The sequence below is a fragment of the Balaenoptera musculus genome, chromosome 1, assembly GCF_009873245.2.
Source record: "Balaenoptera musculus isolate JJ_BM4_2016_0621 chromosome 1, mBalMus1.pri.v3, whole genome shotgun sequence".
NCBI lineage: Eukaryota > Metazoa > Chordata > Mammalia > Artiodactyla > Balaenopteridae > Balaenoptera > Balaenoptera musculus.
In genome coordinates, this window is record NC_045785.1 from 113,630,728 (window position 1) to 113,654,415 (window position 23,688).

The 23,688-nt window shown below is 54.8% G+C and overlaps 3 protein-coding genes across 18 annotated transcripts in view; 2 read left to right on the forward strand and 1 right to left on the reverse strand.

Annotated features, from left to right (window-relative positions):
* The window catches only part of LOC118897929 (solute carrier family 25 member 44), a 45,376-nt gene extending 32,161 nt beyond the window's left edge, over nucleotides 1-13,215 (forward strand). For 4 of the 5 annotated variants that reach the window (XM_036857580.1, XM_036857591.1, XM_036857601.1 and 1 more), the window contains 4 exons: nucleotides 8,722-8,827; nucleotides 9,554-9,654; nucleotides 10,991-11,186; nucleotides 12,699-13,215. In XM_036857580.1, coding sequence (XP_036713475.1) covers nucleotides 8,722-8,827; nucleotides 9,554-9,654; nucleotides 10,991-11,186; nucleotides 12,699-12,752 — 457 coding nt within the window. In that variant the 3' untranslated portion in view covers nucleotides 12,753-13,215. The remainder of the gene's footprint in view (nucleotides 1-8,721; nucleotides 8,828-9,553; nucleotides 9,655-10,990; nucleotides 11,187-12,698) is intronic. The other variant, XM_036857643.1, reaches the window with a different exon arrangement.
* A 514-nt stretch (nucleotides 13,216-13,729) lies between these two features.
* LOC118897946 (bone gamma-carboxyglutamate protein) lies at nucleotides 13,730-15,976 on the forward strand. The gene is made up of 4 exons (XM_036857649.1): nucleotides 13,730-14,968; nucleotides 15,227-15,265; nucleotides 15,470-15,539; nucleotides 15,693-15,976. The coding sequence occupies exons 1-4, from the start codon at nucleotides 14,905-14,907 to the stop codon at nucleotides 15,820-15,822; spliced, it is 303 nt and encodes a 100-aa protein (XP_036713544.1). The 5' UTR covers nucleotides 13,730-14,904; the 3' UTR covers nucleotides 15,823-15,976.
* Nucleotides 15,977-16,064: 88 nt separating this feature from the next.
* The window catches only part of SMG5 (SMG5 nonsense mediated mRNA decay factor), a 33,850-nt gene continuing 26,226 nt past the window's right edge, over nucleotides 16,065-23,688 (reverse strand). Inside the window, exons 22-29 of one of the 12 annotated variants that reach the window (XR_005018730.1) lie at nucleotides 20,927-21,052; nucleotides 19,418-19,493; nucleotides 18,844-18,971; nucleotides 18,506-18,711; nucleotides 18,257-18,383; nucleotides 17,767-17,863; nucleotides 17,410-17,560; nucleotides 16,065-17,072 (exon numbers count right to left, since the gene is read on the reverse strand). Coding sequence is in view for 9 of the 12 variants with exons in the window: in XM_036843060.1 (XP_036698955.1) it covers nucleotides 16,798-17,072; nucleotides 17,410-17,560; nucleotides 17,767-17,863; nucleotides 18,506-18,971; nucleotides 19,418-19,493; nucleotides 20,927-21,052 (1,191 nt within the window). In the remaining 3 variants the exon portion in view is untranslated. Of the gene's footprint in view, nucleotides 17,073-17,409; nucleotides 17,561-17,766; nucleotides 17,864-18,256; nucleotides 18,384-18,505; nucleotides 18,972-19,417; nucleotides 19,494-20,124; nucleotides 20,207-20,926; nucleotides 21,054-22,083; nucleotides 23,535-23,688 lie in introns of those variants that run through there. The other 11 variants (XM_036843140.1, XM_036843131.1, XM_036843150.1 and 8 more) reach the window with 11 other exon arrangements.

Below are 23,688 nucleotides of genomic sequence, written 5' to 3' on the forward strand. Positions count from 1 at the left end.
TCTATCTCTAACAGTCTACTGCTAGAAATCTCCATTTGGTGTCCCTCAGAACCATTAAGTTCAGCAAAACAGGATTTCTCCTCCCTCTGTGGTCCCAAACTTGGTTGAAGATACCACCATCTACTCATTCTCTAGGCCAGAGATTTGGGAGTCCTCATTGACCCCTTACTTCCAGTCAGCCACCAAGCCCTGTTGGTTCCAGCCTGTCTCCTCAGTGTCCTCTTCATCCTTGTGCAAATGCTTTAGTTCAGACCCTCACTATCTCTCATAGGATTGTTGCACCAGCTTCCAAAATGGCCCTCCAGCTTCAGTCCTGCCCCCTCCAGTCTACAGCTCAGATTTGAGCATGTCTTTCTCCTGCTTAATTGGCTCAGGGTTGCTTCCAGAATCAAATGTCAGCTCCTTAGCTTAGTGTAAAAGGCCATAAACTCCTTGGCCCCTCCTGTCTCTCTAGCCATGGTCAGGGCCGTGGGTATGCAGCATATGCACACTTGCGTGCAGGCGCAAACACACACGCACGTAAGCTCTTCTGCATTGAGTGCTGCACTGTCCCCCCACCCTTGCCACCTGCTCTTTCCACTTACTGCTTCTCCTCGCTAGAACGGCCTTCCCCTCGTTTGGTTAGGTAGGAACTTATGGCTGGTTTCCACATAGAAAGGGCTCAGTAAAATGTCATGTATGAAAACAGACTTTTAAAATGTATCCAAATACTTGACCCTCTCCCAAGTCATTAGAAGTCCTCAATCCCAAAGACCAAGTATTTATACCGAGGACAGGAATCTTTACATAGTAAAAGCTAGTTTATTCACATGTCATTTATCCAAACGGATATTTTAAACTGCAGGTTGGTTTTCCCTACAACTCAGCATATTTTTCACATTCATGTTAGCTTAACGAGGGGGGCAAATTATATGATGCACTCCAGAGTGACTGGAAGATTATTGGCCTCTCTGGGCTATCAGATCTCACAGACCCACAACCCTGTCTTCAGTTAGGGTGTCTTCCTTTCATTGGATCGGCTGACGCAAAGACGCCTGAATCTGTCCTTTCTCAGGCTTCAGAACATAGAAACGTGGCCATGTTGGAACTTACCACTTGCGACCTCTCCCTTGTCCTCTGAAAATGAAGGATTCTTTTCTGTGCTTACAGCCTCCTGGACCTTCTGAGAAACAGCTCTTCTCTTAAAGCAAGCAGATGAGGCTTTCTATGTTTTGTTATAAATCAGGACCCGCCAAGAGAGGCAGTTGGTTAGAGTTGGTGTTGGTGGGGTCCCGGTTGAAGTTAGCACTGTTTGGGGTACCCATGGCACCTGGCAGCTGTGCCACATGTGTTGTCAGTGCCGGGAGGACTGAAGGGAGTGAGAGGTGATTGACAGTTCCTAAGTTCTTAGATGCCAGACTGGTCCAGTGCCTGTCCTGGTCCAGTCTTACAGCCTGAGATGTGCTGCAGAGTGTGATTTGTGTAACTGACTTAAAGCCTATGTCTGACAACGACCAAGGAAGGAGAGCTGATTGCATTTGTACATGAACTGGTAGAGTTTTAAACTAGTGGCAGAGACTGTTGGTGTTCATAGGAAACAGTTTTTCACAGGAAAAAGAGTGGTTTGATATATAAAATGTTCCGATAAAATAAGTGTTTCAGAAATATCTCACCCTCTTTGAATGTGCAGATGATGCGTGCTACTGGCAGTGATTAGTTTCTGAAGTGTTGGTATGACTCACCAGACTGTGGTGTGTGGCTTCAGCCCCATCATGCTGATCCTCTCTTCTTTGTGTGTTTCCAGACCATCTACCTCGCTCTATCCCCACTGCGTCTGCCTTGCTCAAGTTGGCAGTTACCTCAGCTGTGCCTCCTGAGTCTACCCTCGCACAGCAGCCGGAGGGAGCTTCTAACATACAAATATGATCTTGTCCCACCCCTGCTTAAAACCCTTTTCTAGCTCTTCCCATCATGATACGGTCTAGACTCTATGTGTCTGGCCTACCAGCCTGCAGACTGTGTGTCTTGGAGGCCAAGGCACTTGATCCAGAGCAGATGGTTCCACCATGTCCCAACTCTGTGACCTTGGACAAGCTTCTCTCTGCCTCAGCATTCGCATCTGAAAAATGGGCATGGTGATAATAGACCCTACTTCATAGAGTTATCGTGAGGACTAAGTGAGTTACTCCACGTAGAGTGCTTAGAACAGTGCCTGGTTCTAGTCAGTGCTCAGTACACATTTCCTGTTATTACATCTTCATACATAGGCATGCCTGTGCACTCTTCAGCTGCGCTGCCAGGGCCTTCTGTCCTCTGACCGACTCCTGCTGCTCTCATAGGTCTCAGACGTTGCTTCCTCCAGGGAGCCTTTGTTGGTTGCATCACTTGCAAATATTTTCTCCCAGTTCGTAGGTTGTCTTTTCATTTGGTTTATGGTTTCCTTTGCTGTGCAAAAGCTTGTAAGTTTGATTAGGTCCCATTTGTTTATTTTTGCTTTGATTTTTATTGCCTTGGGAGGCTGGCCTAAGAAAACATTGGTACAATTTACGTCAGAGAATGTTTTGTCTATGTTTTCTTCTAGGAGTTTTACGGTGTCAGGTCTTATATTTTAAGTCTTTAAGCCATTTTGAGTTTATTTTTGTGTATGGTGTGAGGGAATGTTCTAACTTAATTGATTTACATGTGGTTGACTGACCTCTTATTTTCATCAAGGAACACTTTTTTTTTTTTAAATTTTATTTATTTATTTATTTATTTATTTATTTATTTATTATTGGCTGTGTTGGGTCTTCGTTTCTGTGCGAGGGCTTTCTTTAGTCGCGGCAAGTGGGGGCCACTCTTCATCGCGGTGCGTGGGCCTCTCACTATCGCGGCCTCTCTTGTTGCAGAGCACAGGCTCCAGATGCGCAAGCTCAGTAGTTGTGGCTCATGGGCCTAGTTGCTCCACGGCATGTGGGATCCCCCCAGACCAGGGCTCGAACCCGTGTCCCCTGCATTAGCAGGCAGATTCTCAACCACCGCGCCACCAGGGAAGCCAAGGAACACTTCTGTTTTCTTTTCCCCCTCTTGCTTTCTCAGTCCTGGGGCCGAGAAAGGGGGAATGGGGAAAGACCAAACAGAGAAACCCCTCCCCTCCCCTCCCCTCCCCTCCCCTCCCTTTCCTTTTCTCTGCTTTCTTTTTTTAAAATAAATTTATTTATTTATTTATTTACTTTTGGCTGTGTTAGGTCTTTGTTGCTGTGCATGGGCTCTCTCTAGTTGCAGCGAGCAAGGGCTACTCTTCGTTGCGATGCGTGGGCTTCTCATTGCAGTGGCTTCTCTTGTTGCAGAGCACAGACTCTAGGGTGTGCGGGCTTCAGTAGTTGTGGCTCGCAGGCTCTAGAGTGCAGGCTCAGTAGTTGTGGCGCACAGGCTTAGTTGCTCCGCAGCATATGGGATCTTCCCCGACCAGGGCTCGAACCCGTGTCCCCTGCATTGGCAGGAGGATTCTTAACCCCTGCTCCACCAGGGAAGTCCGAGAACATTTCTTAATGAAACAGGGCAGCTGTACAGGTGGTGGTTGGAGGGTGGAGAGCATGAATTTCTGTCACTGCGCTCCCCAGCTTCTATCCCCAGCTTCTATCCGTCTTGGTCTGTCTTTGGCCTCCACTCCTTTACTGGTCGGAAACGCCAGTTCTCACCCGCCCTCTGGCGGACAGTCTGTGGAACAGGCGTTCAGTCAGGCAGCAAGCCGATTACCATGGAGAAGGAAGGCAAGCCAGGGCTTCCTTAGCACTCGTACAGGTGTTTACTTGTCTGTGCCTCTGTCTTTCCATTCCTACACAATTTATCTGCATATATAAACTGACAGATTGACTAGCCACCAGAGTTTGATTCTGGCCTTAAGTACTTTAAGTTAAACTTGTGTGATAACTCAGTTTACAGTGAGTTTTTAGTGCAGTAAAAGACATGCTTTATCAGTGAGTTCAGAAACAGTGATGGTATCTCAGATATTGCACAAGAAGTATTTAAGAGAAAAAAATAGGTTAAAATCAGTTAATGTAGTCATCTCTGTTTTGAAACAGTAAATGCAGCTTTTAAAAGTTACTTTCATTGATGACAAATGTGGCCCTTTTTGTGGGACCACAGTGTAGCCTTTTCTTTGTAGTGGGGGCCAATGGGTTCTTCCTGCACATGCAGTTGCAACCAAGATGCATTTACTAAGCCCCTGCCTTCTGCAGACTTCTCAACCTTGGGAAGCCAAGTTACTGACTGTGTTCTACACTTCTCAGGGGGTGGTGAGGACTGTTCCTTTGAGAATAGTAATAATAATTGTAGCTAACATGGAGCATTTCCGGGTGTGCTCTGCACTGTACTAAGTATTTATATATGTAACCTCATTTAATCCTCACAGTAATTTTGTGACTTATGGATAGTTATTATCTCCATTTGACAAAGGAGGAAACTGATGCTTATAAAGGTAAAGAAGTTGTCCAGGATCACTCAGCTGATGAGGGGTAGAGGTAGGATTTGAACCTAGGCAAAAGGACAGGCAGTCTTTAGAGCCGTACACTTACCCAGCACAAAGCTGGATGGCCCCTTGTGTACCCTTGGAAGGCCGAGGCCAGGAGACCGTTCCAGCAGAGGGCAAAGGGGGGCTTGGCAGAGAGGCCATTGGGGATGCTCTGTGAAGAGGACTGCTCTGTCCAAGTAGCCCAGGCCCTGGTACCCTGGGGTCCAGGGTAGGGGAGGTGGCTGGGAATGGACCAAGCCTGAGGCCACGCAGCCCAGGTCTCAGCTCAGCCCCAGTCGCCTGGTCTACAGCATGTCTTGAGTGTGCTATGTATCTAATACTGTTCTGGGTACCCTGGAAATCCCAGCGCCATTGCAGATGGCATCTCTATCCACAAAGATAATATAGTTTACATGAGAAGATAAAAGTTGACATTTGGATGGGGTGGCAATGAATGTTTTCTAAAATGCATCACTTTTCCTGTTTCTCTGTGAATGTATGTTTTCAGGAAATTCACAAGGGCATTCACAGCATTCCCAAGTCTGCATTGTCTCTCAAGAAAGGAATCCCTGGGTGCTGGGGAGAGAGGGAATTGCATGAAGGTGATCAAAAGATACAAACTTCCAGTTATAAGATAAATAAGTACTAGGGATGTAACGTACAACTTGATGACTACAGTTAACACTGCTGTATGGTATATGTGAAAGCTGTTAAGAAAGCAGATCCTACGAATTCTCATAACAAGGAAAATCCTTTTTTTTTCTTTTCTTTCTTTTTTTTTGTTTCTATTTGAGATGATGGGTATTAACTAAACTTATTGTGGTAATCATTTAACAATATATGTAAGTCAAATCATTATGCTGTATACCTTAAACTTACAGGGTGCTGTATGTCAATTATGTCTCAATGAAACTAGAAGAAAAGAAAAACCTAAATGTCCATCGATAGATGAATGGATAAAGAAGATATGGTAAATATATACAGTGGAATATTACTCAGCCGTAAAAAGAAATGAAATTGGGTCATTTGTAGAGATGTGGATGGACGTAGAGTCTGTCATATAGAGTGAAGTAAGTCAGAAAGAGAAAAACTAGTATCGTATATTAATGCATATATGTGGAATCTAGAAAAATGGTACAGGTGAATATATTTGCAGGGCAGGAATAGAAACGCAGATGTACAGAACGGACGTGTGGACACAGTGGGGGAAGGGGAGGGTAGGATGAATTGGGAGATTAGGTTTGACATAAATACACTACCATGTGTAAAATAGACAGCTAGTGGGAACCCGCTGTATAGCACAGGGAGCTCAACTCAGTGCTCTGTGATGACCTAGATGGGTGGGATGGGGGGGAGGGAGGTCCAAGAGGGAGGGGATAAATGTATACATATAGCTGATTCACTTCACTGTACAGCAGAAACTAACACAACATTGTAAAGCAATTATACTCCAATAAAAAAAGAAAAGAAAAGAAATCACTTTCCTCCTGGCCTCCAACCTGGCTGTTCTCCCTCCATGTCCTTGGAGCATATGTTTCCCATCTTGTGTGTTTGTAACAGTGTGCATGTTTCTGGGTCCTTCACTTTCACTGAAGTCTCAGACCCCAAAGGGGACACCAGAAGGGTTGACGGGCAGCACCGGTGGGCAGAATTATCCTCACCCCTGCCCTGGGCCCTGTCTGCTGCCAGCCGCCTGAACTGGGTGGAGATGCACCCAGCTCAGATGCGCCCGGCGAGTGGGCTGGGAGGAGGAACAGGATCTCCCGTGTTTGAGCCAAACCCATTTCAAGCCACAATTACCCGGTTTCAATTGCAGCTGTGCTTTGTCAGGCGTCATGTATCCCTCCACATCCTCCATGTAGCCACAGACTGCGTGGCTCGTGGGGCCAGCGGCAAAACAAGATGTCTGGGGCTCTGCTGCGGGTTGAAATGATGCCTGTCATCTTTGTATTGTCCTTTTGGTACCTAGGTTTAGCCTCCAAGGGGTACTGATATCGAATGTGTACCCTCAGAAGGATGGGAGACTGTCACCCTTACCCAGAGGTGTGCTGGTAGGTGCGTACAGCCAGCTCTCCTGAAATAAAGCCCTGGCTTGCAGTGTTTGCCAGTTTCTGAGGTGTAAATACTCCTAAGCTTACCAGCGTAGCATCACTACACACAGTAGAGAAGAGATGGGCGGCAGCACACCTGTTTCCACAGATCGAGACCATAGATGGAAACAGCTTCCAGAGCAGAGTAAAATGTGTAGAATGATTAGGAAGTCATATGTTTTGAGCAGTTATTATCTTTTTTTTAAAAATAAATTTATTTATTTTATTTATTTATTTTTGGCTGCGTTGGGTCTTCGTTGCTGCGTGCGGGCTTTCTCTAGTTGCGGCGAGCGGGGGCTACTCTCTGTTGCAGTGCGCGGGCTTCTCATTGTGGTGGCTTCTCTTGTTGCGGAGCACAGGCTCTAGGTGCGCAGGCTTCAGTAGTTGTGGCACGTGGGCTCAGTAGTTGTGGCTCGCAGGCTCTAGAGCGCAGGCTCAGTAGTTGTGGCTCACGGGCTTAGTTGCTCCGCGGCACGTGGGATATTCCTGGACCAGGGCTCGAACCCATGTCCCCTGCATTGGCAGGCGGATTCTTAACCACTGCCCCACCAGGGAAGTCCCGGTACCTTTGTTTTTAATATAATTTATTGTAACTTTGTATAATTTAATTTTCAGTAATGGCTGTGTTTAACAACTGGCTCACAGATTTCCTGGAAATTTAACGGTTATCTCTTGCAAGTCACTGTGAGCTGGCCTCAGCACACCACTGCTCTCACACTGCACCTGTTTCAGAAGACATTGTTTTGGGGGTAGGAATTGGGCCAGGAGGCCCAAAGAGCCATGAGAAAGGGAGGACCCAGTAGTGACTCCCTGGGTGTGGTGGGGGCTATGCATGGGGTTCCAGGTACCTAACCCCCTGTTTGTCCAGAGCCCAGCAGCCTGGCCCACATGGCTGAGGGGTATCTGGGCCCATAGCGAAGCATCAGGGTGGGTTTTTTGTGTTCCAGGACTCCTCCTCAGACACTTTTTGCAGGTCCCTTGAACGTTGCTTCATCAGAGAGGGCTTCACCGACCACTTCCGCACTTAGAGGTGATCCCCATGGTACACCCTCTCAGCCCCATGACCCCGGTCCTTTTCCTTCCAGGCACTCTCCACAAGTAATCTTCTCCACATTCACATGTGAGTTTCTGTGTTTGCTGCCATCTCTTCCTCTACTGGAAGCTCTAGGAGGGCTGTGCCAGTCTCACTGACCCGGAGCACCCAGCACATAGCAGGTGCTCAGTGAACACTTGTGGAGGGGAAGGGCCTGAGAGAGCAGGCTGAGAGACACGCACAAAAACGAGGAGGGAGAGGAGACAGCCATTTACCTTATTTGAGTTTCTTTTTCCAAGAAGAACAAGCCGTTGGGAGTGTACTGGGTACCCTTTGACCTTTCCAGCTACAAGGGGTGTATCTGCTGCCAAGTGACAGAGACCTGATTTTAAATGGCGTGAACAATAAGAGAAATCCATTAGCTCACTAACAAGAAGCCCCAAGGTAGGGTTGCTCCAGGTGGGTGTTTTCAGCAGCTTGACGATGTTCTCAGAGACCCGAGTTCTTTCCCTCTTTCTGCTCTGCCTCCTTAGGGTAGAAACTCTGCTCTCAGACCAGGCCCTCCATGGTTGCCGGGAGCTAGAGGCATCACCTGGATATAGTCATTCCCAACAGACATCAGTTCCTTCCTGTGTGGCTCTTTTTAGGAGTAAGGAAACCTCTCCCAGAGACCACATGTCCTGTCCTAACGCAGCCCTGCAAGGGGACTAGAATGACCAGAGATTCTCAAAGTGGAGTGCCCAGACCAGCAGCACCAGCATCACCTTGGAGCTTGTTCAAAACTGAGGGGGTGGGGCCCAGCGATCTGAGTTTTAACAAGCTCTCCTGGTGATTTGGTGCTTGGTAAGGTCAAGTTTAAGAACCACGGCTGGCCTCATTGTGACCCACCCTTCAGAGGGAGACACCTGAACTCAACTGGGGCTCTGCTGAGAGGAAGTGGGGAGACTGGTGGGGCTGAGCCATCCTCAGAGACTGGAGCTGCAGATGAGACACTTTGCATCCACTGCCTTTAACCAGCGCCATGAAGAAGACAAGGCTCAGAGTCCTGTGATAAGGGGCAGGGCTGCCCAGGCAAGAGCCAATGACTCTGAACCCCCCAACCTTTGCCTTCTCTCCTTCCCCCCCAGCTACCAGAGATTCACTGACTGTTACAAGTGCTTCTACCAGTTGCAGCCTGAGATGACACAGCGCATCTATGACAAGTTTGTAACTCAGTTGCAGACATCTATCCAGGTGAGTGGCAAGAAGCCCAGCGGGTACTATTGGCTCGGGTCCTGCCTCCAGATCGTCAGCCCCCTGAAGGCAGGGACCCTGCCCTCAGCCCCTCTCTACCCTCAGTCCCCAAAACTGTCCTCTGCTCCCTCCAAATGACAGGGGTGTCTTGAATGCCCCTTCTCTCTTTGCCCTGTGTTGTAATGGAGTTTATAGTTGTTGTCCCACCTGACCTTGTGAGCTCAGCGAGGGCACGCCTGGGTCTACTCCTCTGTGTTCCTCCAGCACCTGGTGCAAAGCCTGGCACAGAGGAGGCACTTAGCAAATTGTTGAATTCATTGGAACTGCATACCGGAGGGGATACAGAAAAGGACAGGATTCCATTCCTGTCTTTAAGTAACTGTGATCCCTCTCGGGAGTTTAACTTCCATGCTGTCACGCTCCAGGATGGGCTTCGTTAAGCATCTGAATGTGTGTACTGTCCGCAAAGGGTGCTCAGCTGTGGGGACAACCACAGGGATGCAGCCTTCAGAGATGATGTGCAGGAGGAGAGGCTTGCTGCAGGCTCTTTTTAAATGTATTCTATTTTTACTTTATTTTCTTAATTATAAAAGTCACATGTAGAAAAGTTGGAACGTTTGTATAAAGACAGAACTTAAATTAGCTAAAATTTTACTAAGTGCCATTAGTAGTTCAGCATATGGAATTGTCTGGTATTACTATAGCTCTTTCCTCTTTTCTCTTCAGGAGGAAATCTCTGAAATCAAAGCGGAGGGAAACCTGGAAGCTGTCCTGAATGCGCTGGATGCGATTGTGGAAGAAAGCAAGGACTGCAAGGAGCCGGCTTGGTGAGAAGGGTGATGCCTGCTCCCCCGGCCACGGGAGGGCTCGCGGGGAAAGAGGCAGCATTTCAGCATCTTGAAGGAGCTTTTCTGATGGACCCATGTGCATGAGACTCTGGGCGCTCAGCCCCTGAGAGGACCTTGTGACAGGGACAGGTGGAGAGGACCAACACCAAACAGTGACCCAGAACAGAGAGACAAATGCATAGCCCCTCTGGGGGAGGAGAGCTGGGGGTAAGCGCATGTTGTCCAGGGGGTTGAGGTGACTGGGACGAGAGAAATCTTCCCGGGGAGCTCATTTCAGGACCCATCTGGCCTGCAAGAGAGAGGGCAGAGGGAGTGGGATGAGGCACAATAGCGAGGTTTGGAGTCTTATGTCGATTAGTCTGTCCCAGGCATCTGGTTTTTATTCATTTGTTCATTCAGCAAATACTTAGAAGCACTTACTATACGCCTAATACTGTTCTAGATGCCAGAGATTCAGCAGTGACTAAGACACGAAAGACCTTCTCTCCCGGAGCTGTCATTCCAGTGGGCAGCCCTGCTGCCAGGTTGTTCTGGGCAGGGTGGAGAAGGAGGCCCTGGGGACAGGAGTGGAGAGTTGAGGCCACTGAGATGGCGAGTGGCCTGAGCTCCTGCCTCTTGCCTCCATTCCCTGCCTGAGTAGAATCCTAGGTCAGGAGGAGTAAAAACCGTTTTTGTGCTTTTCAGTTTGCTAATGCTTTGTGACATTCATAACTTAAGAGAATTAACTTTTATAACTGAGAAAGAATTTTTAAAGAACCCACAGTGGCTTCTACCCCACCGCCCATCAGAACTGACCTATCTCCTCACTCTGGGCACTCAGAACCCCCTAAACTCTTGCCTCCTCAGACCTATCTTTCCTTTATCTTCTCACATTAGCCAGCCAGGGCCTCTTGGGGTCTGGGCCTGCTCTCAGGCCGCCACCTTCCCCCCATCTCTCCAGCTCACAGTCCCATGGTGTGGATGCACCAGCAAGGCACATGGTCACAAGGACCGAGGAAAGTCATCTCTAGCCCTGGAGGTTTACAGCTGGAGGGAGTGTCTGTGGATGAGGAGGAGGGCTAAGGTGCGGGTTGGTGAGAAGAGGAGAGATGGGTTCCTGGGAGCTGAAGCTAAGGGACAAGGGGTTAGCGTTCCCCTCAGGAGCAGGAGCCATGCGGTTGGGTCTTGGGAGTGAGAGGGACCACAGGAGAGGCCTCGAAAGCCAGCCCAGCTTGAGGCTGAAGGTGGGAATGCCACTGACTGGGTTTGGAAGGAGAAGCCTTACCCCACACGACGACTCCCTGTCCCAACCCCTGTGCCCCCTGCGGCCCTGCAGGCGCCCTAGTGGGATCCCAGAGAAAGACCTGCGCAGCGCTGTGGTGCCCTACTTTCTGCAGCAGCGGGACGCCCTGCAGCGCCGTGTGCAGAAACAGGAGGCCGAGAACAGGCAGCTGGCAGATGCCGTCCTGGCCGGGCGCAGGCAGGTGGAGGAGCTGCAGCTGCAGGGCCAGGCCCGGCAGCAGGCCTGGCAGGTGAGTGTCCCGGCCCTGCCCTCAGGCACGTGCTCCCCTGCTGCAGCCAAGGAGAAAACGGGCCCAGAGAGGGCAAGTGACTTGCCCAGGGATGGCTCCTCCATGTCAGGGTCAGGGTTAATCCTCTGTAGCCATGGTGGTTCTACTCCACGTGACCACTGCCCAGTACCTTTAAAATGTGTACATTAGAATGACTTCGAGAGCCGTCAACGTACCTAAAACATCCTCCATGCAACAAATATGTGTCCTTTGAGGGTGAACTTAATTTCTGAAAGTGGCCCACAGTCACTTGGGGCCAAGTTGGTGAATAAGGGAGAAGAGAGTAATCAGGCTGGGTGACGCAGATAGCACATGTGGCTACAGAGTGATGAGATGGATTTTCTCGCCGGCTCAAAATGTAGTTCCAAAAGAGGGTTTCTAGTGGGGCTTGAACGGTGGCCCATTATTGGGTTCTCTTCATCATTTAGATGTCCAACTTATGTTTACCTGTGGCCACTCGGCAGCTCCCTTCCTGGGGCAGACCCTCCTATTCCCGAGGGGAATAAGTCCCCAGATCCATGGCTCTCAGGTCCCCTGGTCTCCTTCCCAAGACCAGTCAGGGGCAATCTGAAGGCCCTGCCCCAGCCTCAGCAAGGCCCCAAGCCTCAGGGAGGCGGCAGCAGGAGGAAGGCTGGTGCCTTGCGTTGCTTCCTCTTATCTTCACCCCCTCAGCCTCCTCCTGTAACACACTGGCCCTGGGGGTGTGTAGTCTAGTGTAGTGTAGTGCAGTGGCCCAGGCTCTACACAGCAGACACCCAGGTGGTATAAGCGAGGCCTCAGCCTAGCGCCGTCTCCTGGGACAGGTTCCACAGTTGAGAGTTGTGTCTCGGGTACTCTCGGGGCTGCCTTGCTGAGTCCTCCGGCTGCTCTGCCATTGGCGCTTCATCACCATGAGGCCAAGGGTCACTCCCCTGTCTAGGCTTTGGCTTCCAAATTGGCCAAATAGTGATCCCCAACGCCCTGCCAGCTCTGACATTCAGTGCTTCTATTTTAAGAGGAAGAAGGAAGCCCCCTGCTCTTATAGCCCCACCTCTCCCATTACAGCTACAGATGCTAACCATTGTTTGAAGTGGGTCAGCTGGATTGCGTGTTCAGTGCTGAGCCCTGTGTGGGCTCAAAGAGCCCTTTTTCACTACAATTCCCATGTCTGTAGCCCAGCTGAAAGTCCACTTAAGAAAGTTTCTCTGCTAGAAATCTCCGGTGAGGTCAGAGGATTGGGGGACACTTAAGGGGCCCTTTTTGAAAATCGGCTCTGCTCTGGGGGGCCCAGCCTAGGTGGCCATGGCACCCAGCCTGCCATAAACAACTGCTGAGTGGGGCGGATTTCCTAATATGCCCTGCTGGGCCTGTGATATGAGTTACAGACCCCTTATCATCCTGGGGGAAACCCAGGCCTGGAGTCAAGGACAGTGGAGGGAAAGGGTTTGGATTTTCTCATCTCCCAGTCTGTCTGTTCTCTCTCATTGATGTCAGGCTCTACACAGAGAACAGAAGGAGCTGGTGGCCGTGCTGAGGGAGCCTGAGTGAGGAGGAGAGGGCCCGGCCCAGGAGCAGAGGGCAGTCAAGGTCAAGGGCCTGTGGTCCAGGATGCTGGGCCTGAGCGAGCTGCCTCCGAGAACAGTCCCTAAGCAGTGACGGAATTTGCCGGAGAAGGAGGCCTCAGCTGTCTCCACTGCCGTTGTGCCTCTGGGGCTCCCTTGGGGTCAAAAACACACACTACCTTCAGATTCCTCCCTGTTTTCTTCTAACTTTAGGATTCTTGGCCAGCTCCTGCCCTGGGAATTAGGCACCATGCTTCCCCTCCTTTAGGTTCAGGCCAACCCCCCACCCTACCCCCATCACACGTATCGCCTATTCCTGAGCCCTCCCTAGGACCTGGCTTGGGGAATCGGTATTCAGTTTCCACTGATTGCCCCCTTGCTGGCCAGCCCAAGGGCCCTTGCCATGTTCTCCCCACATCCGCAAATAAACTTCCTCCACTACACTGTAATCTGTGAGGATGCTCCCTCTCCCAGGACTCTCCTGGGCCAAGATCCCGCCCTGGACTCCGGAGTCCTGGCTCCAATCGAGGCCCCAGTTGCAGGGCTCCGAGAGCCTCCAGGCTGGGGTGGGTTGGTGGGGGGTGCATCTGACCATCATGTATGGAAGGGCAGTGAAGCCCCTTGTCACAGAAACCAGGAGCCTTGGGTTCCCTGAGGCCAGGACAAGCTGCTGGGGGGGGGTGTCACTCTGTCCAGCTGCGCCTGCCCTTCTCTTTGCCTTGGGTTGATTCTGAGAGGCTCTATGGTGGGCCTCCCTAGGTGTTTGTTTGTGCCTGGTGAGTGCTCGAGCATGGAGCAAGTGGGCCCTCCAAAGGCTGGGACTTTGTCCTCTGGCTTCTCACAACCCCCTCTTCCCCAGCCAGGGCCACAGGGCATCAGGAGTGACTTAGCCAAAGGCAGGGTGGGTGTTTCCTCCAGACTGGAGGGTGAAGGGGGTGGGTATGGGTGGGGGCAGAGCTTTCTTCCCTGGCGAGGGCTTCACCCTAACTCTGTAGAGAGAGGCCTGGTTGGGTCTGTCTAGGAGCAGCGGGGACACTTGGGAAGATGGCAGGGTGGTCCCTGATCATCAACCCCACCCCCCCAAATTGAGCCTAGTGGCTCCTCTCTCCTCCTGGACACACCCAAACATCCAGCCACCGGCTGTGGGGTGGAGGCAGCAGTGCTTCGTCTGGCAGGTCTCCACCTGGTGAGTGGGTGGTGGGTGAGGACACCCTCCCTCTTCTCCAGGCTGAGCTGAGGCAGAAGTGGCTTTCAGGTGTGGGGTGGGGCTTCTCAGGCTGAATGTTCTGCCCCTCGGAGGACAGGTCCCCAAGGTTGTTGGCAATGGGGAGGCTGTGAGGGCAGGAAAAGGATCGGGGTGGAGGCGGTCAGGAGCTCAGAGGTGCAAGGGGCATGGGGAAGGGGGTTCCCACCTCATTGCTCACCTGGCCAGTAGCAGACAGAAGGGCTGTCCTTACCTCACGCCTGGCCACACCTGTGTTGGCTTTTGGCTCTTGGCCCTATGCTGCCCCAACCCCTTTTCCCGTCCCGAGGCTCAGGGCCTGAGCAGAGTCCAGCCGCCCCCATGCCAGGCCTGCTGTTGAGGTCTCTCTGGGGCAGGAGCCCTCGGGGTGAATGAGGGCATTGGCCCTCCCTCCCTGAGTTTGGCTCCTGCCCACAGGGCTGACGGTGGAAATCAGCCTGTGAGAGGCTGTAGCCCAGCTCTGTGCAAATCTATTTTGGACCTCTGGGCCCCCCTTCCTCTCTAGGCTCCCCCTCCTACCCATCCCGGTCTGCCCCGCTGGTGCTCAAACTGAGGCTGGGGCTCCGAGGGAGACTGAGTAGGGGCTGGGGGACCTGGGGCGACCCCCTTGAGGAGGGGCTGGGGACCTTGTCTGGAGGCTGGCAGTCTTGGACTGAGGCCCACCTTCCTCCATCACTCCCAGGGGCCTGCCCAGGCAGCCGCAGCTCCAACCACAACATCCTTTGGGGTTTGGCCTAGGCGGATGACCCCCAAATAGCCCTGGTAGATTCCCCCAAGACCCGCCCGCACCGTTGCCTCTGGGGCACAGCCCAGAGAGTATAAAACAGCGCTGGAAGCTGGGAGGGGCAGTTGAGTCCTGAGCAGCAGCCCTAGCGCAGCCGCTGACAGACACACCATGAGACCCCTCATGTTCCTCGCCCTGCTGGCCCTGGCCACACTCTGCCTCGCTGGCCGGGCAGGTGAGCGCCCCTACCCCTGCCCCAGCCCGCGGGAGCTGCGAGGGGAAAGCACCATGGCCTCACCTCTCCTCACCCCTTCCACTGGCAGTCCCTATTGGCAGTCTAACCACGTTTCTGTGGGCTCAGTCCATTTGCCCCCACTGCTGTCCTTGTGGAGGGAGAGGAGGGAAGAGCAAGCTGCCAGAGAGGAGGGTTGAGGGGAGGAGAGGGAGAGCCCTAGGGATGAGCAGGGGTGAACTGGGCTCCTTTTTTTTGCAGATGCAAAGCCCAGAGATGAGGAGTCTGGCAAAGGTGCAGGTATGAGGCAGGGCCTGATGGGAAGCTGTGCCCTGTATCACTCAGTGGTGCTGCCCACTCCCAGCACCCCTGTCTCACCCTGGTCCCCTCAGTCCCATTCTCCCCTCCTGCCCCCTCCCATCTGGCTCTCAGGAAGGCCAGCCTACTCCCCACCTTGTCCACCCAAACTCGGAGTCACCTGACCCCTGACCCTCTGCTCCACAGCCTTTGTGTCCAAGCAGGAGGGCAGCGAGGTGGTGAAGAGACTCAGGCGCTACCTGGATCATGGGCTGGGGTGAGAGAAAAGGAGGTGCTGGGCCAGGGCCCTGCATCTCCAGGATGGGCTGGGAGGAGCGACCGCTGTGGGAGGACTCTGGAGCCCCAAGTGCAGTGGGAGGAGGGGCGGGCATTTTGCATGGAGGCTGATGCCAGTGTGTTGGGCTCTCAGGGCCCCAGCCCCCTACCCAGATCCGCTGGAGCCCAGGAGGGAGGTGTGTGAGCTCAACCCCGCCTGTGACGAGCTGGCTGACCACATTGGCTTCCAGGAGGCCTATCGGCGCTTCTACGGCACAGCCTAGAGCTCTCAGCCCTGCCGGCCTGGCTGGCAGCCCCCAGCTCTGGCTCCTCTCCGGGACCCCTCCCCCTCCCCTCGCCCTGACCTCCCTGCCCGCACGTGTGAGATCCCAGCAGCTGGGAGCGTCATCCCAGCTGCTCCAGAATAAACTCCAGAAGAGGACCTGGTGGGGCTGTGATTCTTTGTCCATCTATGGAGTGTGAGGAGGAGGTATTGGGAGGATGGGGAGTGGAGAGGAGGTTTTACCTTTTTCAGTCCCAGAAAGTGCTTCCCAAAATCTGTTGTTGAGTTATTTATTTATCCCTGCCTCAGTCCAGAAGCATTGAAGGTGGCTTCCTGAAGTCTAAATAGGGTTCTCCTCTCTAGCCCAGCACCTTCCCCCACCTCAACCCACTGCCCCATCCATGACACACCCAAATAGACCAGATCCCAAAGGCCTGAACGCCTGGAGTACACGGCTGTGACCAGGACAGACAGCCTCGTCGCCGTAGGCAAAGAGCTTCCGGTAGACGGTACTGCCTGGTTTGGGGGTGGGGGCAGTAGCGGGCCTCCCGGCCTGGTTAATAAGCATTCAGGATGGGCCTGGGTTAGTCATGTTAGTTCTTGCCTGGGCTGAGCAGAAACTCCAGGAGCACCAGAGATGGGACCAGATGAAAGGGCCCAGCACCTCCCCATCCCAGCCTTCGATGGTGGGTGGGGCAGCTCCAGCCTGGACACACGCACCTCCCCTCTCAGACCCTCAGCACTTCCCCCAGCTCCATCAAGAGCACCCTCCCTGACCCTCTTGCTCTCTACCAGCCCCCCAGCCCCTCTCCGCTCCTCTGCCTTCTGATCTCCGCACTCTCTCCTCAGCCACTCCTCTTGGTTCCAGGCTCAGAAGTGCCCCCATCTGATCAGGCCTGGGTCTGGGCTCCTCCCCAGCACGGGGCGGGGGGGCCTGGGCTCTGCTTCCCTCCAAGGCAGGCTCAGAGCTGGGGACTCACTGTAGTTTGGCCTTTGCATTCCCCTCCAGCGGGCCACCCTGCAGCAGGGGGCACGCACTGGGAGCCCGAAATAGGGAAGCTGTGAAAGCAGCGATGATGAGCAGGTTCCCGGCCACCGCCAAGCCTAGTGTGGCCACTGTGCCCGCCAGGCCCAGCGGCGGTTCCTGCATGGCCAGCCAGGCTCGGCGAGATCCCATATCAGCCAGCACCGCCTCCAGCTGGAAGTGCGTGCCCATCACTGCACAGATGTGGAATAGCTGGTGGCTGTGGCCTGTGGGGAGGATGGGCGGTTGAGGGCACATATCCCATCCCCAGGGCTGCTCCAACTCATCCTGTGACCCATGGTGAGCACCACATCCTCTGGGCCTGCTACCCCCCTAAAACTGGGAATAAGAAACCCAATTCCCAGAGTTATTGGCAAGAGTGAGTGAGCTGCTGTGCACAGAGCCCCTGGCCTACAGGCTGCTGGTTTTGTTGTTATCTGAGGACTGGGGCTGGGCCTGGACCCTGAGGGCCCTGCCAGGAATACTCTCCTTTACTCAGTTCACTCTGTGCTCTGGGGAGCCGTCTCCCCATCCCGTCCTGGGCCAGGCCAGGTCTGCTCTCACCGATGTAATCAAAGCGTCCTGGTGCCAGCCGCTCAGGCAGGTGGGAGGCAAAGAGGAAGCCAGTGAGCAACGCGCAGAAGAGGTGGTAGCCGTGGCTGGTGCTCAGTGCCTCCTGCCCACAGCTGTGGCCCCTGCCCCAGCACAGTCCGAGCTGGCAAAGGAAAAGCAGGGTTGACGGGGAGGGGCTTTGGGGGTGGACATCATGTGTCTGGGATCTGGTGAGGATGAGGAGGGGGAGGGCACAGCTGGACTGGGTGCTGGGCTAGGAGGGTGGGCGGCAGGGCTGAGTCAGGGATCGAGGGGGCAGGGCTGGGAGTGGGCACTGTGAGGGTCAGGACAGGAAAGCAGGAGCCTTACCCGATAGAAGAGCGGGAGGTTGTCGAACAGAAAGGGATAGGTGAAGGCGGCCGTGCGGAGGATCTTACTGAGTGCAGGGCTTTCTAGCTCGGGGAACCTGGGAGGTGGGAGTGAAAGGCTGGTCACCATCCTTACGCTGGGGTGGGGGTCAGAGAAGGGCAGGGGACCTTTGGCCAAGATGGAATGTCAGTGTAGCTTAGTGGCTGTGAAAGCCCTTAGGCCACATGACTCCTCTGTAAGTGACAACAGCTGTTAGACGGGGATAGACACCTGCCTCTTACGTGGCTGTGAGAGTTAGAGACAGCGCAGGGATGGTGCTGGTGCACAGGGTCTGGGCACAGTCAGTCCTCAATAAACGGTCCCATTGTTACCAATGTTGTTCAAGAGCAGTGAAATGCAGGCACAACCCAGCGGTCCTGGGTGTCCAAGTGTTTGTGGGTGCCCTGTCCTGTCCCTCCGCCTTCCCCTTCACCACTGGCCGAGAACCCACCGGGAGTAGCAGGAGAGGCCGGTGCACAGGAAAGAATTGAGTGCGGCGGCGGGCACAAATAGCTGGTGCAGGCGGCTGTGCAGCCAGGAGGCCGGCATGGAGTAGGCGGCATAGGGGAAGGCGCAGCCTGGCGGGGGGCGGGGCGGGAGCTGAGGCCCCGCCCCAGAGACCCCGCGCCACACCCCCGCCCCGCCCCGGAACGCCCCCGCCCCCCCTGCCCACCGCTCCGGCCTCCGCTGCGGGGCTCACCCAGGCTGTAGAGGCTGAGCGCGCCGTAGTCCAGGAAGTAGCAGATGTGACGCGCGCGGGGTGACATGGAGCTGAAGGTGTGCGCGCAGCACGACGCAAACGGGTAGAGGCAGGCGGGCAGCAGGAAGACGAGCAGCGGCCAGTGGTAGGGCTCCGACCGGAAGCCCTGGCCTCCCGCCAGCGCCAGGAGGCGCCACAGGAAGTACCTGCGGCGGGCACGTGCTCAGGCCACCGGACCCCCAGCGACTCCCAGTGCAGCCCGCGGGCCCGGACGGTCCCGGTCCGCCTGAGTACCCCCTTGAGCTCGAGGCCCAAACCTGGGACAGAGCCTCCCTCACCAGGTGGGCAGGAAGTGAGTCCAGATGTTGACGGTCTCGTTGGTCATCTGGAAGGAGCTGAGGACACAGTCCAAGGCCGAGCTGGTGGGGCGGCGGTAGCCAGACATGATACCATCTTCCCAGAACACCTGGGGTTGTGGGGGGCAGGGAGAGGAGAGGAGTCACTGTGTCCCACCCTTTCTCTCCAAGGGACTCCACTGTATCCCACCCTTTCTCTGGAAGCAGGGTTGAAGGGAATGGGCTGGAGATCACACAGGCCCCAAAAGTCAAACTAAATCCAACCCCATCTCACCACAGGTTCCAGTACCCAGAGAGCAGGTGAGAAACAGAAGAGGCAGAGAAAGGGGACAAGATAGGATGGACACAGGGTGCTCTGAGGAAGGCGACTCTGGATAAAGGCGTGCTCTGGGCTCTAGGGAGCCGGTCACAAGCCTGTTCCTTAGAGAACAGAAGAGTCCCACACTGAAATGGCAGGGATAAGAGCTAGCCTAGAGCAGGGACTTCTGCACTTGCAAAAAGAGAAGAAACTGCCCCAGCCAGTCCCCTGAGAAGTAGGAGTTGGTGAATCCCTCACCCTGGGGACCTGGTGGATGCGAAGGAGTTGGGGCAGCTTGAGACTGAGCATGGTGGCCCGGCACCTCCACGTTGACCTAGAGACAAAGGGCAGGGGGAATTAGGTATCTGCCCCCATCCACAGGTCCCTTTTCGCCCAGGTCCAGGCTGGACCTGGTCACTGAGTCCCAGGGTAGGCTGTGTACACGGGCATGCATGCGGGTGGCAGCTGGCCACCAAGCTGCTTCCTTCAGGCCAGGGGAGGCTGGCCCAGCTTCCCCAGTGGTCATAACCCCAACCCCTCCCCAGCCTAGCCTGGGGGATATATAGTTCCCCCATTGAGAGGGGCTGGTCAGCCTCAACTCAGCAAGGAGTGGAGGGTCCTCCTCAGCCAGAAGGCTGCCTCAGTAACCCTGGACCCTGGAGCCAGGTCCCCAACCCCCAATTTTTGTCTCAGAAGAACCCTGACTTACGGAGGACAGCACAGAGAGAGCCTAAGCACACACCACCACCGCCGTTGCCAGCACCAGAAAGCCCCTTGGCTCACAGTGCCTGGGCTGAGCACAGAAAACTTAGGGTGCTCAGGGAGAATTCTTGGAGAGGCCAGATGCCTACCGGTGGGACAAGGAATTAGGGGGATGCCTGGCTTTTCTCTGAAGACTACACTTGTGCCCCGGGGGGCATTTGGGGTCCCTGCCCCTCCTGAGCCCCGGCCCCTCAGCCTCAGACCTGTGTGCTGCTTCCGGGTGGCCGCAGCTTTGCTGCCCCTCCCGCCTCTCAGGCCGCCTCTCCCAGGCACATTCCTTGGCACAAGTGGATGGCCTGGGCCACCGGGGCGGGTGGAACTGCCCCGGGAGGAGGGAGAACAGGACACTCCTCCCACCTCTCCAGGCCAAAACTTTCCAGCCCCGCCCCACGCCTCTTCCTGTCATCGCTTTGCCTACTCTCTGTGTGCCTGTTTGCTCCGCACACACTCTGGGCCCTCACACCGCCAGCCCGAACCCAAAGCCTCTGTTCCTGTCTTTCAACATTTGGGGGGCCCTCTGCCCTTGAGCTGGGGGCTGGGGACCCCGCTGGGCACAAGGCCGACGTGGTCCCTAGTCCCTGCACCCTGGCTGAGATTTGATAGATGACCCTGGGAATTCCCTGGCGGTCCAGTGGTTAGGACTCTGTGCTTTCACTGCCGAGGGCCTGGGTTTGATCCCGGGTCAGGGAGCTAAGATCCCACTACCACAAGCCTTGGGGCGCAGCCAAAAAAAAAAAAGAAACTAAGATAGATGACCCCTCCCGGAAGTGGGATGGGGGTATTCTAAACTATCCCGAGTGCGGCCCAGCTGCCTGGGGGAGGGGTGGACCAGGACGATGCTGGCGTCTAGCTCCCCTCAGGGTCCCTTCCCTCAGCACTGGGGTTCAGAGGTCTCTGAAGTAGTTTGTGCTGTAGCCATGGAAAAGGGGGAGGGGCCGGCCGGAGCAGGCAAGTGGCCTCTAGTTCCCCAGAATGGGCATCTTGGCCCCAGGTGAGCTTCCTTACCCAGAGTTTGATGGGCGCTCCTAAGCTGGTGGGTCGGCAGGCCCCGGGCTCCACGGGTGGAGTCCCTGCCTCTTGCCAGCCGGGCCAATGGGAGGGAGAAGAGAGTGGCGGGCAGGCGGGCCAAGCCTGGGCGGGGAGTGGGAGACAAAAGGGAGCCAGAGAACAATCCCAGCCTTGTCCAGCCTCCAGGGAGCAGTGCGGGGTGGCCCAACCCCATTAGCAGGCAGCTCACTCGGGCTCCAGCACACAGCCAGCCCCTCCAGCTTGACCCCACCCCACTGAGAGCAGACTGGCCGGAAGAGGCCAGGGCCCTAGCCAGGATGCAGCCAGGGTGGTGCAGAGCGCCCCCCTCAGACCAGGCTGCCCCACAGCTCCAGGGTTCCAAACTCTCCCAGGAGCTGAGGGTGGCTCTGCCTTAAGCTGGGCAGAGGAATCCAAACCCTGAATTTGAATTCTCCAAAACCTCTTCTCACTGTGCTTCGCTGCCTCTCAGCGCCTGGTGCTGGGCAGAATCCAGAGCAAATGCATTTGGTAAATGTTGGTTCAACCACAAGGGGTTCACCAAGCTTCTCCACTCCCCAGACACACTTGAGGTGTCAGTCCTTGCGGAGGGATGCGGTTGAAGACTCAGAGGCTGGTTTCAAGGTTCACCCTCACCTCTCCTTTGAGGAAGTTTCTCCCTGATTCAGAGGACCCAGCTGAAAACTGCAAACCACCCCCAGGGAGCACTGTAGCCTTCAAAATAGTTGACCCTTGAACATAGGTTTGAACTGCATTTATATGCAGATTTCTTTCACTAAATATGTACTCAGTACTACATGGTCCCCAGTTCATTGAATCGTGGATGCGGAACTGCAGATACAGAGGGCGGACTGTAAAATCAAGTGCAGATTTTTTCTTGCATAGGGGTCAACGCCCTAAAACCTCATATTGTTCAGGATCATCTGTATATTGTTTTCACCTATCACCCTTGTGAAGGCAGCAGCTCAGTTCAATGAACTTCACATCTATCAAAACCATCTCTGGAGTTTGTGCTCCAACTGCTGGTTTCTTGCTTCAACTGGGCCACCTCAAAGAAACCTTTGCAAACTGCCATTTCAGCATGTAATCTCCAATGTCCCAATAAAATTGTACAGAAAGGCACCAGGAGACAGGGAGTGGGCTTCTGGGGGTCTTTATTAAGTGATGCTTTAGTCTCAGTCTCTGCCAGGGACTGGAAGTGGGGGTGATCCCACTCCCCCCAGGTTGTCCCAGACTTGCTGTCTTAGAGGAAGAAGGCAGGAAGCCTGTTCTCCTCCGAGAACAGTCTGGGAAGCTAGGCTAGCGCTGGGGTGGGGAACAGCAGAGCTGAGATCCCCGACCCTCAACCCCCAGCCCGAGCTGTATGTGCAGCCTGAGGGGGAGGGGCCGAGGCAATCCTGGCCAAAGCCTCCCACACTCAGCCCCACTCTTGCTGCTCCACTCACTGCCCTGAGCTATTCATGATCTCCGCTCTCACATTCACCTCAACACTCCAGAAGCTAGCCCCATGCTCAGCTCCTCCAGGCCTTTAGTCCCGGGGAAGGACAAAAGTAGGGAAGCCCATCAGGGCAGAGGGTCCCTGGCCGGGCAGCTTCAAGGGGCCTCTCCTTTCTGCTGTCCATCCGAACACAGGCCCCTCCCTAGATAGTAAGGGGGGTTGTGGCCTCAAACTTCACCCCCCTCTCCTCTTACTGGCATCCCACTCTGTCCCAGCACAGCAGCCCAGAGCACAAAGCGCAGTGACCATGGGGCTGGTGGGCACAAAAGCCCTCATTGGCATATAGGCCAGACTGCCTGCAGCCGTCGTGGGCCTGCTCCCTGCCCTGGAAGCTAGACGAAGGGAGACAGAAAACAGAAGTGGGGCAATGGGTGTGCAGCCCCTGCAGCAGGAGGAGGGGATCTAAGCCCTGCCCTGCTATTGGTGCAGGCAGCTCCAGGCCCCTCTTCCTTAAGAGTCCCCAAGGCTCCAGAGCTGCCCAGCCCCTGCAAAGGGAGATGAGAGGGGAATGGGTGGTCCTCGAGGAGAGGAAGGGTCTGCAGAGAACCACCCAGACACCTGGTGTTACCCAACTCTACCCCCAGGCCCAGAGGGCCCAAACTCCTGGCACCAACCACCCTGCGTCTGTGAGGAAGAAGGGCCCCTTCTCCTGTCCCTTCCCCTCAGAGGTCCAGGAACCACTCCAACGAAACGCAGACACCCGTGCCTGCCACCTGCCCCTGGGGAAAGCAGGGGGGCTGAGGCAGGAAGGCTGGCTAGGGGCCCACAGGCCTCTCCTGCTCCAAGCACTTTCCTTGCTTTCCTGACGTTGTCTTGGCAACAGGGGGACGCCCCCCTCCCAGCTGGCTCCTGGGCCCTCCCTGCAGCCTGTGTGCAGCTGGGCTTCCTTCCTGTGTGCGTGCGTGAGTCTGCGTGTGGTGGGGTGACTACAGGTGGTGGTCCTGGCTGCCAGGGAGGGCAGGAGAGATCTGGAGTCAGCCCCGCTGCAGGGCCTGGGGGTCGGTCTCAACCAATCTCCTTCCACTGCTTGTAGAAGTCCAGAACATTCTTGATGTCCACACTGGCATGTGCAGCGGCCTGCAAGGCTGCCTGTAGAATTGGGGGGAGGACAAATGGAGGAGGGCCTGACCTCCCAAACTCTGGGACAAGCCGTTGAGGGGCTGGGGAAGGGGTGATGGAAGAGGAAAAGGGCAGCTGTCTGGTCTAAGGGAGTCGACTCCAGTACCTCTTCCCCATTCCACAC